The following is a 17,986-nucleotide window of genomic DNA, read 5'->3' as shown; positions in this document are numbered from 1 at the left end:
ACAGCTACTATTACCACCACCATTGTCTTTTTTTTTTAAATCTCTTTCCATTCTGCTATGGGGTGTATAGGTCTGTAATATTAGAATTCCTCCATGTGTATCTATCTTGCTCCATTAAAAATTCCAGAATTCAAAGATTTACAAGGATTTCATCTTCCTAAGTCTTTGATCTGTTTCTATCGTGGATACACTCCTTCAGCATTCATGGCATTATTTCACCCAGAATTCTTCATCCATTTGTGTTACGTTACTAAACTAGTACAGTTGTTATTTGTGAAAACATCAGCCAATATCTAAAGCCTTTGATGCCCAGCAGTTTGCATGGTGTGCTAGAAAAGGTAGTCAAATAACATGCTTATATCATTTTAAATAAGGAAGGACACTGGATTAGATATACAAAATCACGTAACTGGATAAAATTAATTAGCAACCTAAAGTTCAAAGGATCAAGGTGTCTTGTAGATAAAAGAGGCAGAACTAAGAACAAAATTTCTGTGGGATTGAGTTTTTAGTCTGTTGGTGAGATTTGCCCTCACGTTAACAACTCTAATTACTACAACTTCTCTACCTACCTTCTATTACTCTTGCCAGTACGCCTTAGATCCCACTGAATTCTTTTTATCTCCCCATTATTTAAACTGATCACACTCTCTAATGGGTGCTTACCTTCATACATTCTGTGTGTGCTTGTATGTATATTTTTGTGTGTGCATATATACACACATATATACATACTCACACATTCGTGATCAAGTATTCCAAAGCTTTTACTCAGCAACCAAACTACCTTGACTCTCTCACTCACTCACTCCCTCACCCAAATACCCACCCACTCCATGGGTGAGTTATGCTATCAAACATTATATCTATAGATTGCAATTTCAAAGCATTTTTCTGTCCTTTTCTTGCATCAGATACAATTCTCCAATTTCGTTTTGTTTCAGAAAGTGAATGTGCAAGGTTCCATCTCATCCACAGCAATATAGACTTATAACTCTACTGTTTTATAAATTTAAAAGAAAACTCTTTAATCTGTGAACACAGCTCTTCCTTCTCAGACAAAGGAGCATCTACATAGTCATTTGACTTGTTAGATAGAGCAGCCAGCTCTCCCTCAAATCTACGTATTAGTGGAACGTCACTCAGACAAGTGGAGAAGTATTCTTGAATGATTGGAAGTCGGAGGCCTAATTGGATGCTAGAATTGTAGCTGCTGGGATGGTAATGTGCCAGTTCTGGCATTTGATCCTCAGAAAAGGAGAGATTTCAGTAAAAAAAGCCAAACTTGCTATCTTCAATTTGGTTTCTGTGTCTCTCTTCACCTGTGGTCATGAATGCTGGGTATAAGTAACCAAAATGGGGTTTCTTTAATGGGGATCACAGGGGTAGCATTACTTAACAGGGTGCATAGCTTGGAGATCAAGGAGAATCCAGCTCCACAGACTTGATTAGAATGTCACAAGAAAGGATTGGTTAAGAATGGGATGGTTGGATAATATCCATAGTCTCAGGTATTCATGCTTGTGAATCCAGCCAGGGTCCATTGCGAGCACCCTACTCCTGGAATAGTGAATGGATATGCTATTGTCATATAAACAGAAAATATGTCTATACAGGATAATGTTTGTCTTGGACATACTGAAAGAAAATGGGGTGATCACAGGTCTGTTTGGGGTTAAAAAGCAACCATAATTAATTTTCTAAAAAAAAAAAAAACTACTCGAAATAATGAACAAAGCATACAAAATAGGAAAATTTTGAGTTTCTTTTTTTTTTTCCTAACGTGTTAGCATCTGTCCAATTGAATTCTTTGACAATTTGTCATGAGGATTCCTATAAACACTGGACATGTTTATGAAAATGTCAGTTGTGAGAAAATCAAAATACTTTTGTAAAATCTGGAATCCTCAAAGCATAGTCCACTTCATAAGCTGAAGAAGCATGAATGGTGACTGAGATGTGGCTTGTTTGATAAGTTGTGGCTCATCAACACATCTTATAAATCATTGTAGGTTAATTATGTTAAAAATAGAATTTAATGATAAGATTTTTCAATTCTATTTCACTATTATTGGCATTTGCTGTTTCATTAAATTATGTTACCCAAAATCCCAAAAGAATATTTTTCTCCCTCGTGTTCTGACCACCCTAACACTGGCCCCCTCTCTCTCTCTCTGCCTGTCTGTCTCTCTCTTTCTCTTTCGATTACCACTTGTTTCACCAACACTTCCTCCACCCTCACCCCCACCCTATATAAACTAGCACACCCACCTGGATTCCCCTACTCGATTTTTAATACCTCCACCAAAAGAATTTGAATCCAGAAGATGCTCTCGTCTAAATTTGCTACCTCGCGGTATGCCTGCCCTCCCACCCCCTCCACCTCTACCGGAAGTTCCTATCTTTTGTCATCCTTTGGTTGTCTCCCATGAACACTTCTAAAGGCTTAACGCCATCCCCACCCCTACTTAGGGTTTATCTGCTATGTAAGGTTGTGATCATGTAGCACATAAAAATGATGGTGTAGTGTATGCAGGTTGAAGGCTATTGTTTGTTTATGAATTCTGCCAAATGCAAGCTTTCTTTTTAGGTACATGACACTGCTGTCCCCCATCCCAGGGTCTCATGAGCACACACCTCCCACACCGTCAGGGTTGACACACTCAATGTTGGCACACTGAAAGGTAGGTCTGGTGAGATTGTTGAGATGCTTGAACAGAGATGTGTTGATTTGTGCTGCCTCCAAGAAGTAAGGTTCTGCTAGGTTCCTCACAGGCAAAGAACACAGGAACAAGATTTTCTGGACAGGGAACACTGATGGGGTCGGGGTTGTGGGTATACTTCTTGTGGAGAAATGGGTGGATAAGGTAATCGAGGTAGTCAGAGTATGTGACAGAATACTTAAGATTAGATTAGTGCTTCATTATGGGTTAGCAACCATTATCTTGGTCTATGCCCCTCAGCCAGGGGTACCCAATGGACAGAAGAACTGATTTTATAATACCCTCTTGCAGACTACCTCGTTGACGAATGACGAGGACCTTCTTTTTGTGGTTGGTGACTTCAATGGACATGTTGGACAACATACAGGGGTCTTCCATGGCGTACATGGAGGCTATGGGTTTGGTTCCCGCATTGAGGATGGAACCAGGTTGCTGGAGTTCTGCGATGCAAATGATTTTATGGTTTGCAATACTAACTTCAGGAAACCTGCCAGTCACCTAGTCACCTACCATTCTGGCAGGCACACTGACCAAATTGACTACATCCTCACCAGAAAAAGGGAAAGATGGCTGATAATAAATGCAGGTGAAGAATGTATCCCACAACATGGACTAGTAGTTAGCGACTTCAGGATCAGGGCTAAATGGATGACCAGCATGGAGGAGAAGAGTCTGGAAGCTTAAAGATTCTGTGAATGGACAGAAATGTAGAGACGTATTACTTAAAGCCTTTGACAAAATAGAAGGGGATATAACTTCGCACAATGTGGAAGACAACTGGAGGTTTCTGTGGGACGACCTGCTGAGAGCCACTGACCAGATCTGTGGATGGTGCAAAGTGCCCTCTTGACCCAAGATAATGTGGTGGTGGAACAATGTTTGCTGACAGGGTTATTAGAGAAAAGAAACAGGCTTGGAAGAACAGTGGTAGCAGGAAATTGTATCAGACTGCCAGAAGGGAAGCTAGGAGACGGGTTTATTTAGCCAGAGGGGAAGCAGATAGGAAAAAATTTGCCAATGTTCTGCACTGTGAGGACCAAAGACTTGAAGTATTTCATGTTGCAAGACAGAGAGAATCGTGATGTGGTAGGAGAGAAATGTATCCACATGGATGATGGTTCACTTGCACTAAACGAGGTTGCAAAGAGAGAAGCTTGGAGGTGCCACTATGAAAGGTTGCTCAATAAAGAGAATGAATGGGAGAAAGAGAGTCTGCCGAATGTCCACCCAACAGAGGGATGAGCTATCCGAATTGACAGTACCTTGGTAGATAAAGCAATTAAGAGTATGAAGACATGAAAAGCCTGGAATCACTGCAGAGATGCTCAAAATATCTGGCGGTGTTGGCTATAGCCTAGTCACCAGTATAGTTAACCAGGTGATACTTATTCTATCGATCTCTTTGCTGAACTGCTAAGTCAAAGGGAGGCAAACACATCAACATCGGTTGTCAAGCGATGGTGGGAGGACAAGCACACACACACACACACACATATATATATATGACAGGTTTCTTTCAGTTTCTGTCTACCAAATCCACTCACAAGGCTTTGGTCAGCCCGGGGCTATAGTAGAAGACACTTGCCCAAGGTGCCACGCAGTGGGACTGAACCCGGAACCATGTGGTTGGTAAGCAAGCTACTTACCACACAGCCACTCCTGCACCTATATATTTATTTCTTTTTGATTTTTTCTTCTTTTTTTTTAAGATAAAAGAAGCAAGTGAAGCAAATGTGATTGAGGAAGAAACGGTTGAGAAGAGAAATGATTCATATGATAATGACTACGATTATGCTGATGATTTTGAAGTAAGAGATTTTGGTTGATTCTTCATAGTATAAGCTTGATATTGGATCAAACAGAATTCATTTCATTAGGCTTCAAATGTCTTGACAGTCCCAAACCTGATCCTCTCTGCAGTTGTTTGCTATACTTAATACATCATCATCATCATCATCATCATCGTTTAGCGTCCGTTTTCCATGCTAGCATGGGTTGGATGGGTCAACTGGGGTCTGTGAAGCTGGAAGGCTTCGTCAGGCCCAGTCAGATCTGGCAGTGTTTCTACGGCTGGATGCCCTTCCTAACGCCAACCACTCCGCGAGTGTAGTGGGTGTTTTTTACGTGCCACCTGCACAGGTGCCAGACAGAGCTGGCGAACGGCCACGAACGGATGGTGCTTTTACGTGTCACCGGCACGGGGCCAGGCGATGCTGGCACCGGACACGAACAGATGGTGCTTTTACGTGCCACCGACACGGGGCCAGACAGAGCTGGCAACCGGCCACGAACGGACGGTGCTTTTACGTGTCACCGGCACGGGGGCCAGCCGAGGCTGGCAACGGACGCGAACGGATGGTGCTTTTACGTGCCACCGACACGGTTGCCAGACAGAGCTGGCAAACGGCCACGAGCGGACGGTGCTTTTACGTGTCACTGGCACGGGGGGCCAGCCGAGGCTGGCAACGGACACGGACGGATGGTGCTTTTACGTGCCACCGACACGGGGCCAGACAGAGCTGGCAAACGGCCACGAACAGATGGTGCTTTTACGTGTCACCGGCACGGGGGCCAGCCGAGGCTGGCAACGGACGCAAACAGATGGTGCTTTTACGTGCCACCGACACGGTTGCCAGACAGAGCTGGCAAACAATTTTAATTAATGTCAGGTGCATAAGAGTGGCAGGAGATTGAGGTAAAGATCGATTTCCTGTCACTCTTATGCACTTCATGTTAATTAAAATTGGTTAAATTGATCTTTATCTCAATCTCTTGTCACTCTTATACTTAATACAATGATGAAATTCCCTCACAAAAACAAAACATTTCACTGTTGTCCAAACAGCAACCATATCTTTAAATTCTGTGTTCCAGTTATATCGACAAAATGGCTACAGTTAGAATGCTGACTGCCCGTGCCGTTAGTGAACTGAAGTACATCTTAGAGATTCTGCACCACAGCAAAAGCATCAAAGTCAGCTTAAAGATGATAATGGAAAGTGCTCTTCAACAAATGACAGTGATATTGAGATTGGAATGTCTTTGACTAACTTAGAATTAAAAGTAGTAAAGAAATACCAGTATTGACCTTTAGTGAGAATGGGGGGAATTTCAACAAAATATAATTTCTTAATTGCAGAATCTCCTAAAACTTCTTTCACCATAGTCTGATATATTTTTTAAAAATTCTTCTTCTCTAATGTTTACATTATAATTTAAAATAAGAAGTGGAAACTGACTAAAGGGAGCAAAATTTCCTTTACTTCATAATTTTCCAGTTTTTTTTTCAGCACAAATATATTTATATATAAAAGTATCATATCAATATATTCTCTTTGATCCATAAGGATTATATTCTACTTTGAGAAAGAAAACATCTGTAACTTGTCATGATTTTTTTAAAGTTAATTTATATCATTTTGATTGAGAAATTATAGAAAATCTAATCTTCTAAATAAGAATGTTAATATTTCCATTTATAGCTTAACTGGTGGAGTAAAAATTTGTTAACTTCAGTAATATAATTGATAACAGTTCTAATACTGGCGTTTCTTTCTTTTGCCATATTAGGAAATGTTTTCTTAAAATAGATGTGTTTGCCACTAAAAGATTAATTACAAGTCTTTGTTTTTACAGGATTATTCTGATGACTTTGATGAAAGTTTGTCTGAACCTCACAGCAAAGAAAATGAAGATGTAAAAATTTATTTATTAAAAAATATGTATTTGTTACTCGTTATGTAGTCATTAACTACAACTGTGCAGCTGTAAAAGTAAATATGTTGAGAGAAGCTTCTACTGTTGTCAGCTTCTCTTTTTATTCTGTTGATTGTTGATGAAAGAGGTAATAATATACAGGAAATTAACAGAACGAATAACCAAGTTGATTAGTGATTGGAGTAATGTATCTTGCTTCCTGTCGATTGAAGTCTGAGAACAAAAGCCGTTCACTTCTGAATATGTTTAGTTGGAATGCAAATATCTGAACTTTTCTTAATAGATATTTGCGAGTTTAACTTTGTAAATACAACTTTTATTGGTATTAAATATTTTGAGGAATCAGAAAGTACTTCTCTAAAGTACTTTTTTTATTCTATTTTGTCATTTGAGTAAATTGAGTCACCAATTATGGAATTGGTAGGTTATAGGTTGTCATGATGAAAGAGCTGCCACTGATATTACACCACAGTGTATTTTTTACTGATTCTTTATAAATTTATTAATCCAGTACCACTAGGGAACAAATTTCTCTCTCTCTCTCTCTCTCTCTGTTGTGAATTGTTCTGGCCAAAATATTAACCTTCTCGTTTTCCTCTCAGCATAAAATTTACTTTCAGTGCAAATATTTGACATTGTGGAACACCACCAGTTTTCTCAGATTCTACCATTTTGTTATAAATAGGGACTTTCAGAGGACACTCTTATTTGAAAACTGTTTTGTTAACCTCTAGTTTTGAGTTGAAATCAGGCAAAATTTCTTACAGTATTTCTTCTAGGTCTTTTACATTCTGAGTTCAAATCCTACCAAGGTCATCTTTGCGTTTCATCCTTTTGGGGAGGTTAATAAAATAAAGTACCAGTCAACTATTAGGGCTGGTGTATTTGATTAATCCCTCCCCACCCCTACAGTTACTAGTCTTGTGCTTAAATCAGAAACAATTGTTGTCTTGAAGGTACACTTACCTGGCATTTGATCCAAGACCAATGGTGAAACTAAAACAGTTCAAGAAAGACACCCATATTAGCCGATCAAAAACATCCAAAGTCTCTTAACTTCATTTCAACATATATTTGATGTCAAAATTTTCATTGCACAAACTGTAACCTGGTCACTGACAAGATTAAACTGCATCTAATTTATGAGTGTGTTGGTTGAGATATATATATATATATAAAGAACACAAATGGGGTTTAAAAGGTGCAGTAAATTTTAAGTTTTAAACCTCATTCTTTTTATATCTACACCACACCTGGAACTAACCCTGAGTCAGATTTACAGTTTGTATTGGATGTGGTACCTAATATATACATACATGCAGTACATTATTGACACATGACACCTCATAATTGTCTTTACCTCACCGTGAACTCAATGTTATGGTACCTAGCCAGTCCTGGTGTCCTACATGCCAATGTGCCTAGATTCTCTTGAATTATATATATATATATATATATATATATATATATATGGGTTCCAGGGTTGATTGTGTTTTATCAATAACCAAGTGACTATAGATATGACAAGATTTTTCTTAGCTTGCAGTGTTGTACAAGTCCACCTTTGTGCTAATGGTGAGTAGTTGAATACCACCAATAGTATCATATGGGAAACACTTCAAAACAGAAGCTCGGGTTGTAACTTAATTGTGACTTATAGTTATTGTTATTTATTGGCACATTCATTACCAATTCTTCTGGGAAGGAGATGGGCAGGGCAGGTTTCATTTCCCCTCCTCTGAAGAAACATAACCTTTATGCTTAACTTTAGAAGGTAACAAGAAACAAAGAAATGAATTAGCTGTACCTTCTGGTAATACTTACAAAAGAATGTTTACCACTGCCATTATGGTCAGCTTCACCCAGTTTCCCCATAAGTACTTTCCATCTTCACTAAATCCACCTTTTACTCAACCATCACTCTATTGATGATGTCAGAATTGGATATTACTGGAAAGATATTGAGGCATGGGTTTTGTGGTTCAGAATTTCACTTGCCAACCCCACAGTTTTGAGTTCAGTCCCGCTGCATGGCACCATGCGCAGTTGGCTTCTACTGATAGCCCTGGGCAGGTCAATGCTGCGTGAGTGAATTTGGCAGATAAAAACCATCCATCAGATGTGCACATTTGTCCCCCTCGTCCCCTCACCCTACCCCACCCCAGTACCACTTGATTACTGATGTTGGTGTGTTTATATCTCTGTAACTTTGCAGTTCAGCTAAAAGAAAAAAGACTGATAGAATAAGTATTGGGGTTGATTTGGCAGTGCCCCAGCATGGCCACAGTCCAATAACTGAAACAAGTAAAAGATACAAAGAATAAATTGTAAAATTCTAAATGTTGTAATTTTGAACAAAAAATAATTTTGTTTCTCAGATTTAGAAATTTAAAGAAAGACGAACATCATGAAAATAGAATCTTACAATCGGAATGTTTTGCTCTCTTATTAGGATAATGTAAGAATTCCAAGTGCCACAGAGAAAACGGAGGTAGAGGTAAGTGGAACTTTAGTGATATATGGCAAATGGATACCTGAAAGACAAAGATATTTCAATTCATTTTGATTTCTTTAATAAGAGAAGCAGTTTCCTTTTCTATTCTGTTCTAAAATTGGGATTAGAAAAAGCGGTGAGCTGGCAGACTCATTAATGCGTTCATAAAAATGCTTAGTAGCACTTCATATGTTCTGAGTTCAAATTCTGCTGAGGTTGACTTTGCCTTTTGTCCTTTCAAGGTTGATAAAATAAGTACCAGTCATGTACTGGGGTCAATGTAATCGACTTACTTCCTCTCCTGAAATTGCTAGCCTTGCACCAAAGTTTAAAACCAATATTGAGTTAAAAATATACTTTGCTTCAGAAAAATTACATACAATATAAACTATTCATAGCATAAGAAATGCAGTTGGTTGAATTATTAGGATATTGGCCCTTCACTTTGTGGGTCTGTTGTTTATATACTATCACTGGAATTGAACTGAATCCTTTGCCAGGAGGTTTAACCCCTGCTCATTCAGTCCAATAACTAATTTGTCAGTATGAAATTAACATTCCTCATGCTGTAAGTAGCAAAGTGCATTATAGAGTTTTTCTATTTTAGACCACCCATGCTATCTATATGAAAAAGCATTTATTTGTAATTATGCAATGAAGCAAAATTATTAATCAGTAACTAATGTTTTTATAATATTGTACATTTTCTTTGTTGTTCTTTTAATTATTACTTTCACATACATGATAAAGTATTTGTGTTGTTGAGGAAGAATAATAATGCTAAAACATTTTCAGAGTTGTGTCCCTTGCCTGTTGGAATATTTAAAATAATATTAATAATTGATTAATGTTGTCTTTTATTCATAGTGTATATCTTAAAGCTAGCTACATTAAATATGTTGTCACAAAATTTTAATATTTTGTTTTCTTTTTCCATAAAGATGGTATTTCTTAGTAATTTGTTTGTTTAAAATTTGCTAATTTTCTCTTTCAACTTGTGTACCATGCAGTATACTTTGTGATTCTCTCCATCACTACTTTGGCAAATATAGTGAATGTATGCTTCGCTGAAGAGGGTTAATTGGTCCAGAATATGTCTAGAGTGCTGTCCCATATTTGCTAAAATAAGTAAGAGTTCAATGTTGTTCCTGTGACAGGTTAAATTTTTTTTTTTTACATAAATATGACAAAACATTTAAGAAAATATTTTTACAAAAACTGATTAAATCTTGTCTTCTTTCTTTCAAAATACTCTTCTAGAAAACCCCAACACCACCAAGTCCAAGAGAAGATTTACACAGGGGTTCAGTTAATAATGATCAGCAGGACATTACCAAAACAAAATCTAACAAACCCTATAATTATGGCATTGTGGAGATCACAAGGACAAATCGACGACATGTCAGTAAAGAAGTTAAGTCCAAGTTAATCGCTCGCTACAAAGAATTGAGGAAGTTGATTGTGTTGGATACGGATGTTGATCAGGAAGTCTTTGAAATGTCACCCATCAGTCAATATGAACTTTATATCAGCAGTTTTGGCCGTGCCAATTACAAACAGGTCTTTATTTTAATATCCATTCAGTAGTTTTATTCAATGATATTTTTCTAGACTTGCCTCAGGAGTTTAAGAAATATTTCTATAATTCTTGATGGATAGCAATCATGGTTTTTGTATGATATTGATTTATTACTTAGGCACAAAATTTATTTTAGACCGGATGACCCCAGTGTATGACTGTTACTTACATAATTTTCACTCCAAAATGTTGAAAGGTAAAGCCACCTTTAGGGAGGTGTGTTTAAAATATCACTAAGAATTTAGTCTGACATGATACCATTCCTGTCAGCTCGCTGCAAAAGAGACTTTACAGTCATTCAAACTGTTAGAAATAATAGCCAAATCTCCTTCAAATCACTAGATACACTATTGCTTAAAAAAATTTGATCTTGTCACTTTTGGAAAGCCTTCGTTCACAATATTATTATCTATGCTGGATTCAGATGCCCTAATCTATATAAATTGTTGAGGCCCTTTGCTTGTATAAAGTTTTGAGACTATTGTTAAAGAAAATTCACACTAGAAAATCTCAGAAAAATTGAAAACATTTGTGCTTTTTAATTATTTGGAGGCCCCTACAGATTGAGACCCTAAGGTCTAGTTTGCTAAGGTTATGTCTAAATCCATTACTGTTCATGTACCATTGAATGTCATTATCCTATACAGCATATGGTAATCTCTCACCATATCGCAGTTCACCTGTCATGGCTTCTCATTTACGCTTCCGTCAATTCCTCTGTGGTGTTTGTTTTGCATTTATAATAAAATAAATATGTACAAATTATAAAGATAACCAAAAAAAATATGTAGCACAGTATTGTTTCTATTGTGTGGATTTTCACCTATCACGAGGGGTTTAGTAATGTAAAACCCACAAAAGTCAAGGGATTATTTTATTGGGTTGGCAACTAAGTTCCCACCGTTTTTTAAAATTTAGATTTTTTAAAAGGTTTAATAAAAAATAACAACTAATTAATCAATAATGTATTCACCTTTGTTGCTTCCCAACGTTCAACAAGATTTTCAATACCCCATTGGTAGAAATCACCTGATTTCGACTCAAAAAATTGATTCAATCAAGCTCTCAATTCTGAATCAGTATTGAACGAAACTCCGCGCATAGCATTTGAAAGAGATCGAAAGAGCTGGAAATCCGTTGGTGCCAAATCAGGAGAGTACGGCGGGTGTGGCAGCATTTCCCAGCCATGCATTTGAATGGCTTCCTTGGTCATATTGGCAATATGAGGGCGAGCGTTGTCATGCAGAAGAACTCCATGCTGCCGATTAGGTCTTTTCTCTTGAATAGCCGTGTTGAGTCATTCCATCTGTTGAACATAGAGTTCCGCGTTGACCGTTTGGTTCCGTTCAAGCAATTCGTAATGGATAATCCCTTCCCAGTCCCACCATACACACAACTTCGATTTACGCGGATGAAGATCTTGTTTCACGCGCGGTATCGCTTGTTTACCGGGGCTAAGCCATTCCTTACGCTGCTTCATATTGATGTACAGGCACCATTCTTCGTCGCCAGTAACGATTCGGTAAAGAAATCGTTGCTTGTGTCCATGAGTTGAGCAGTGACAAGTAAGCAAGATAGCGAAGATTGTGGCTCGTTGATTTTTGTTGTCACTTAAAGCATGTGGAACCCATGCTCCATACTTCTGAACCTTTCCCATCGAGTGAAGATGCTTCTCTATAGCAGTGTGGGAGCATTCCATTTTCTCTGCCAGTTCCCTTGTCGTTTGACAAGAATTTTCGTGCAAAAGTTGGTTTAATTACTCTTCATCGAACTCAACTGGATGGCCAGAATGAGGTGCGTCTTTGAGGTCAAAATTTCCATTTTTGAACTTGGCATACCAATCACGAGCGGTTCTTCCAGCTATGGCACCCTCGCTATACACGGCACAAATGTCACGAGCAGCTTTTGTGGCTTTAAAACCTTGATTAAAAGCAAAAAGGAGGAGGTGTTGAAAATGCTCGTTTTTCTTAACTTGACATTCCAAAAATTAACTATAGATTCCAAAATTTAAAAACGCAATAAATTCCAAAATTAAAAAAAAAACAGCGGGAACTTAGTTGCCAACCCAATATATCATGTGCTGGTGGTACATAAAAAGCACTAACCGATCGTAGTCGTTGCCAACCTTCTCAGGCACGTAAAAAGCGCCCACTACACTTTTGGGGTGGTTGGTGTTAGGAAGGGCATCCAGCTGTAGAAACACTGCCAGATCAGACTGAAGCCTGGTGCAGCCCCTGGCTTCCCAGACCCCAGTCGAACTGTCCAACTCATGCCATCATGGAAAACGGACATTAAATTATGATGATGATTGTTCTTAAACAACATCAATAATTACAATCTGAGGCCTATGTGGGAGCTTCTAATGTTTAGAAATAGCAACCAAATTTTCCTCAAACCCTGCTGGATTGCCTTAGAAAAGAATGCATTGCATAATATGGTCCAGGATAAAAGATAGGATGGTCATAACTGGAGTGCCTTTCTTCATAGATCATTACAACTGAGGTTGATTTGTGGCTGAATTGTAGTGACAATGATAATGATGTTGTCTTTATGTAACAGCAAATGAAGGATTGGCCCATAAAGTTTTGAATATTCATCGCTGTAGGTCAAATAAAATTTGCACATGTGTGTGTGTGTTTTACTCATGAACTTATATAATTTGTTGTTGCTATTGAAAGAAAATTACATTTTAATTACACCCACATTTGAATGAATCATAGCTGATGATCTAGTTTGTGTGTGTTAATGCACACACACACACACACACACACACACACACACAATCACAATCAGTAACAATAAGAGCTAAAAATAAACAGTGTATACTGAGCTGAGCTTTTATTAATTAAGTAAACTAATGACTGGGCTAAATGAAGGAGTCATACTGAATGCCTTGCTCTTTTTAGTGATGTCCCTTTCCATTCCCAGTTCAAATCCATCTAAGGGTTGACTTCATCTTTATCCTTTTATAGAGGTGTGGTGGGGTGTGATGGGGGCGTGTATGATAGTCACTATAATCAGTACAAGTTATTAGTACTTCTGATTGATTAGCTCTTCTGTTACCCCCCCCCCCCAGCCCCCACCAACATATTGAAGCTTTCTACCCATGCAAGGTGTACTAATTAAACAGGCAGTTAATTAGTAAACCTGATACAGAGTCAGACACTTAGCTTTTGTAATATTTAGTTTATAAGTAAGGCGGTGAACTGGCAGAATCGTTAGCACGCCGGGCAAAATGCTCAGCGGTATTTCATCTGCCTTTACGTTCTGACTTCAAATTCCACCAAGGTTGACTTAGCCTTTCATCCTTTCAGGGTCGATAAATTAAGTACCATTTGCATACTGGGGTCAATCTAATTGACTGGCCCCCTCTCCAAAATTTTCAGGCCTTGTGCCTAGAATAGAAAAGAATATTTAGTTTAGCAGTTTTTATGTTCTGCTTTCAAACTTTTTCTTTTTTTTATAGGCATCAATAAATTAAAGGGCTTGTCAAGTGTTGGGGATGATTTAATTCATTGTATTGATTTCCTAAATCCGTTAGAAACTAGTGTCAGCTGGGAATGATTCTTGTTTTATCAGATAAATGTCATCTTTAGATGACTTCATTTGCAGGAATGCATCAACTTTTGTTGGCAATTGATTCCATGACATGCCCCACACACGCACACATATGTGTGTATATTTGAGTGGTTGCTGTTAGGAAGGGTATCCAGCCATACAAAACCCCTGCCAAAACAGACAGAGTAGCCTGGGGTAGTCTTCTACCTGGCCGGCTTCTGTCAACTGTCCTACCCATGCAAGCAAGGAAGATGGATGTTTGATGATGATGCTGATGATGATATGTAAAGAGGAATACCTCTGAAGAAACAGAAAGAACCCTGTCTTGTACATGTGTGTGTGTGTGTGTGTGTCCCTGTTTGTCTAAACATCTTGTGATGGTTGTAAATGAGCATCATTGTCACACAAGTGAGGTTTTTTTCCAGTCTTCCATGAAAAAAATGTCTGGCCAGAGAAAAATTCTGCCTGACCCATGCAAGCATGGGAAAGTGGACATTAAATGATGATGGTCTATATACAGGTGTGTGTGTGTGTGTGATGATAGCGGTGACTGGCAGCAGCTGCGTGTTTAAAGTATTTCCCTAAATTCTAACTGGATTACATGACCATTTGATCTGCTAGAAACAGTAGCAAATACTCTTCAACCCACACCCTACTCACTTGAAAAAGTAAGGATACATTATATAATCTAAAATATAGCATGTCTGAGAAAACAGAACCAACTGGATGGTCATAGCTGGAAGACCTTTTAATCACAAGTTGTCTAATTGATCACAACTGATTTGAGGCTGAGCAACAACAACAATCCTTTATTTTACATTGTTTCTTTTTCTTTTTTGTTTCTCTAAAATACATCTTGCACACAAGTATTGTCATTTGGCATTATTCTTTTAGTTTTGAAATGGCAGAAACCATGGGACATTGCACTGAGAATCTAATAGAATTTAGCTTTGTTCTTTTATATTCTGAGTTTAAATGTTACAAGTGTTATCTTTGTCTTTCATCCCTCTGTAATTGATAAAATTATTACCTGTCATAAATTAGGGTTGATTCTCTTGAAGAAGTCCATCCCTCACGTATACATGTGGCATCGGCAATGGTTTTTTCAAAATCATTGCCAATGCCATAAAAAATGTCTGTCAAATTGTAACGCAAATAACTTAAGACTAACAAACACACACACACACTCATTCAGATACATGCATAAGACACACACACATGCACACTTATGCAGATACATGCATAACAGATGCACATGCACACTTATGCAGATACATGCAGCTGTAGATTATGGAAATGTGTATTTCATATTCATTTGTTTTGTTTTTTACAATAGAAAACAAAGTTATTTTATTCCGCACAGGTAGAAATATATGAAAAACAGAAGTTGAAAATGCACTGAGAATAGTTAAAATATTTTTATTATTATTATTATTATTATTTTATTATTATTATTATACTTAAAGCTTTAACCAGTTTCACAGTTTCCACTGATTTTCAAAAATTTGAAATAAAAAGATGTGGCTTATGTCGCAACTGTTTTGCTTCTGACTAAGGTTTGAACCTTGCTCTATTTTTATAGGGAGTTCATGGCTCAAATTAATGTATGTTTTGAATAAGATTTGATTGGTAGAGGATAGTCACATGACTGGTCTTAGAAATTTTTGTGGCTTCCCCACTATGTCCATGTGTTAGTATCAAGTGACAATGTTTGGCGTCATAAGTTAAGGCTGACACGGTTGACTGAACAAGTCCAAACAATCAATGCTCTGAATGTTTTCTGTTAAGTGTTTGTAGAGAATGAACACATGATTAAGTGTATAACCTTTCATACGTTGACCCCATGTTCGTGCATTAGTGTCATGTGACAGTATATTTTGTGCCTAAAAAGAAGGCAGACACAGTTGAGTGAACATGTTTAGTTATAATCAAGGCACTCCAAATTTAATCGTTCTGGTGGGAGTCGTATGTATGTAGTCCAATGGCTAAAGTTTAGATTGTTAGCTGTGGAGGTTCTTCATGTTAAGTGGTAGAATGAGTTTTGTGTGTGAATAGTTATTTGTGTATGTATTCTGTTAAAGTTTGTTAAGTCTGGGTTTTTACTTTTATATGAAAGTATTCTCTGTTTATCCATGCTTCATCTGTGGTATTCACTGAATATAAGTAGAGTGGGAAGACCTGGAATTTGGGAGACTTATTTTTTTGCACATATGTCTATGTGTCCACTCAGTGGAATCTGTCTAGTACTGGCGTCTCGTATTTGTTATCGGTGAATGGTCGGTCTGTTTCTTAGAGTAAACTTTGTTTGACCTATGTAATCTTCATTACATCCTTGACATCCTATAAAAATAGGTCAAGCTTCAAACACTAGTCAAAAGCAAGACAGCTACAACATAAGCCACATCTTTCTATTTGAACTTTTGAAAATCCGTGTAAACTGTGAAACCAGTTAAAGCTTTAAATATATTAATAAAAAATATTCTAATTATTCTCAGTGCATTTTCAACTACTATTTTTCTATATATATATATATATATATATAGCGTTGTCGTTTAACATCTGCTTTCCATGCTGGCATGGGTTGGACGGTGGCACCAGGATTTTTGACTTGAGTGAAAGATAATAAACTACACCAAATCATTGTTCAAGTATCTGCATAAGTGGAATGAAGACTGACAAGTTTGTACTGGCATCGAGTAGTATTAATTGCAATAATGAAGTCAAACCAAATAGAGATATTTTGAAATGTTTTCTCTGAGGAAGGTTTACATAATGGATGCATTTCCCATCATGCAAACTTGAAACTTACATCATCATCATGATCACCATCATCATTTAATGTCTATTTTCCATGGTAACGGTTGGATGATTAACTGGAGCTGGTAAGGCAGACGACTGCACTAAGCTTCACTGTCTGTTTTGGGGGGATTTTTATGACTGGATGCCCTTTGTAATACCAACCACCTTACAGAATGGACTGAGTGCTCTTTTATGTGGCACCAGCAAGACCCGTTTTGGTATGGTTTTTATGGCTGGACACCCTTCCAAACACCAACCACTTTACAGGGTGGAGTGGGTGCTTTTCACATGGCACCAGCACTGGCAGAGTCACCAAGTAACTTGCAAGTCAAAGATCCTTTGAGAGAAGGGGGGGGGCATTGGGGGAGGTGGCCTTGTGCCAGGTTATGACAGAAGGACAGAAACAGGTGTCTTACACTGTAGAGGAGATACAGAGAGATGGTGGAAAAGTGCCAGGACCCTAGCCTCAAGGTATGGGGTAGGGCTCAGAATGTAAATAGGATGGCAGAGTATTGCCAAGGGTGCATGAATAGGGAGTAGGTACTTCACATGAATGCATGGAGTGGCTGGGGGGAATGTAGTGACTGGTGAAACGTGAGTATATAGAGGAGTTGGTGGACAAGAGGGTAGCAGTGATACAGTGAGGGCTGGATTGAGGAATAAGAGATATTACATATGAAATGATTTCCAAATATCATTATTTGGTTCAACTCCATTATTACAACAAATATATATATGTGTGTGTATGTGTTTGTATTCCCAGGCATTTGTCCAAACTGGAGATGATTCTATTGACCGAGACATCCAAACAGAAGAGACTGAGATGGTTGATAAATGGACACAGTATCCTCCAAGTGGACATGATTCTGCTGGAGGTAAGCAACTTTTATTAAATTCTTTTAATATTTTTATTTAATTATCTCATACTTCCCTCATACCACTAACAAATGCATTTTTCTTTTAATTTTCATTTTTTTCTCTCCTATTAATAAATCATTGTAGGTAACCAATTAAACCATTCTGAGGTGGGGAATCAAATCTCCAAGACTGAATTCGACTCTGTCAGACTCAACAAATTTCTCTTTCATGCCACAAGGGTAATTATGTTTAACTTGC

At 37.9% G+C, this 17,986-nt stretch overlaps 1 protein-coding gene across 5 annotated transcripts in view; it reads left to right on the top strand.

Moving 5' to 3' along the window:
- LOC115220997 (WD repeat-containing protein 60) overlaps positions 1–17,986 on the top strand; it is a 105,997-nt gene that overhangs the window by 54,305 nt on the left and 33,706 nt on the right. For all 5 annotated transcript variants that reach the window (XM_036510231.1, XM_036510233.1, XM_036510232.1 and 2 more), the window contains 6 exons: positions 4,433–4,531; positions 6,360–6,419; positions 8,893–8,937; positions 10,195–10,494; positions 17,634–17,745; positions 17,873–17,967. In XM_036510231.1, the coding sequence (XP_036366124.1) occupies positions 4,433–4,531; positions 6,360–6,419; positions 8,893–8,937; positions 10,195–10,494; positions 17,634–17,745; positions 17,873–17,967 (711 nt within the window). The remainder of the gene's footprint in view (positions 1–4,432; positions 4,532–6,359; positions 6,420–8,892; positions 8,938–10,194; positions 10,495–17,633; positions 17,746–17,872; positions 17,968–17,986) is intronic.

This window comes from Octopus sinensis, linkage group LG17, assembly GCF_006345805.1.
Source record: "Octopus sinensis linkage group LG17, ASM634580v1, whole genome shotgun sequence".
NCBI classification, from domain to species: domain Eukaryota; kingdom Metazoa; phylum Mollusca; class Cephalopoda; order Octopoda; family Octopodidae; genus Octopus; species Octopus sinensis.
This window is presented reverse-complemented; position numbering and strand designations above follow the sequence as displayed.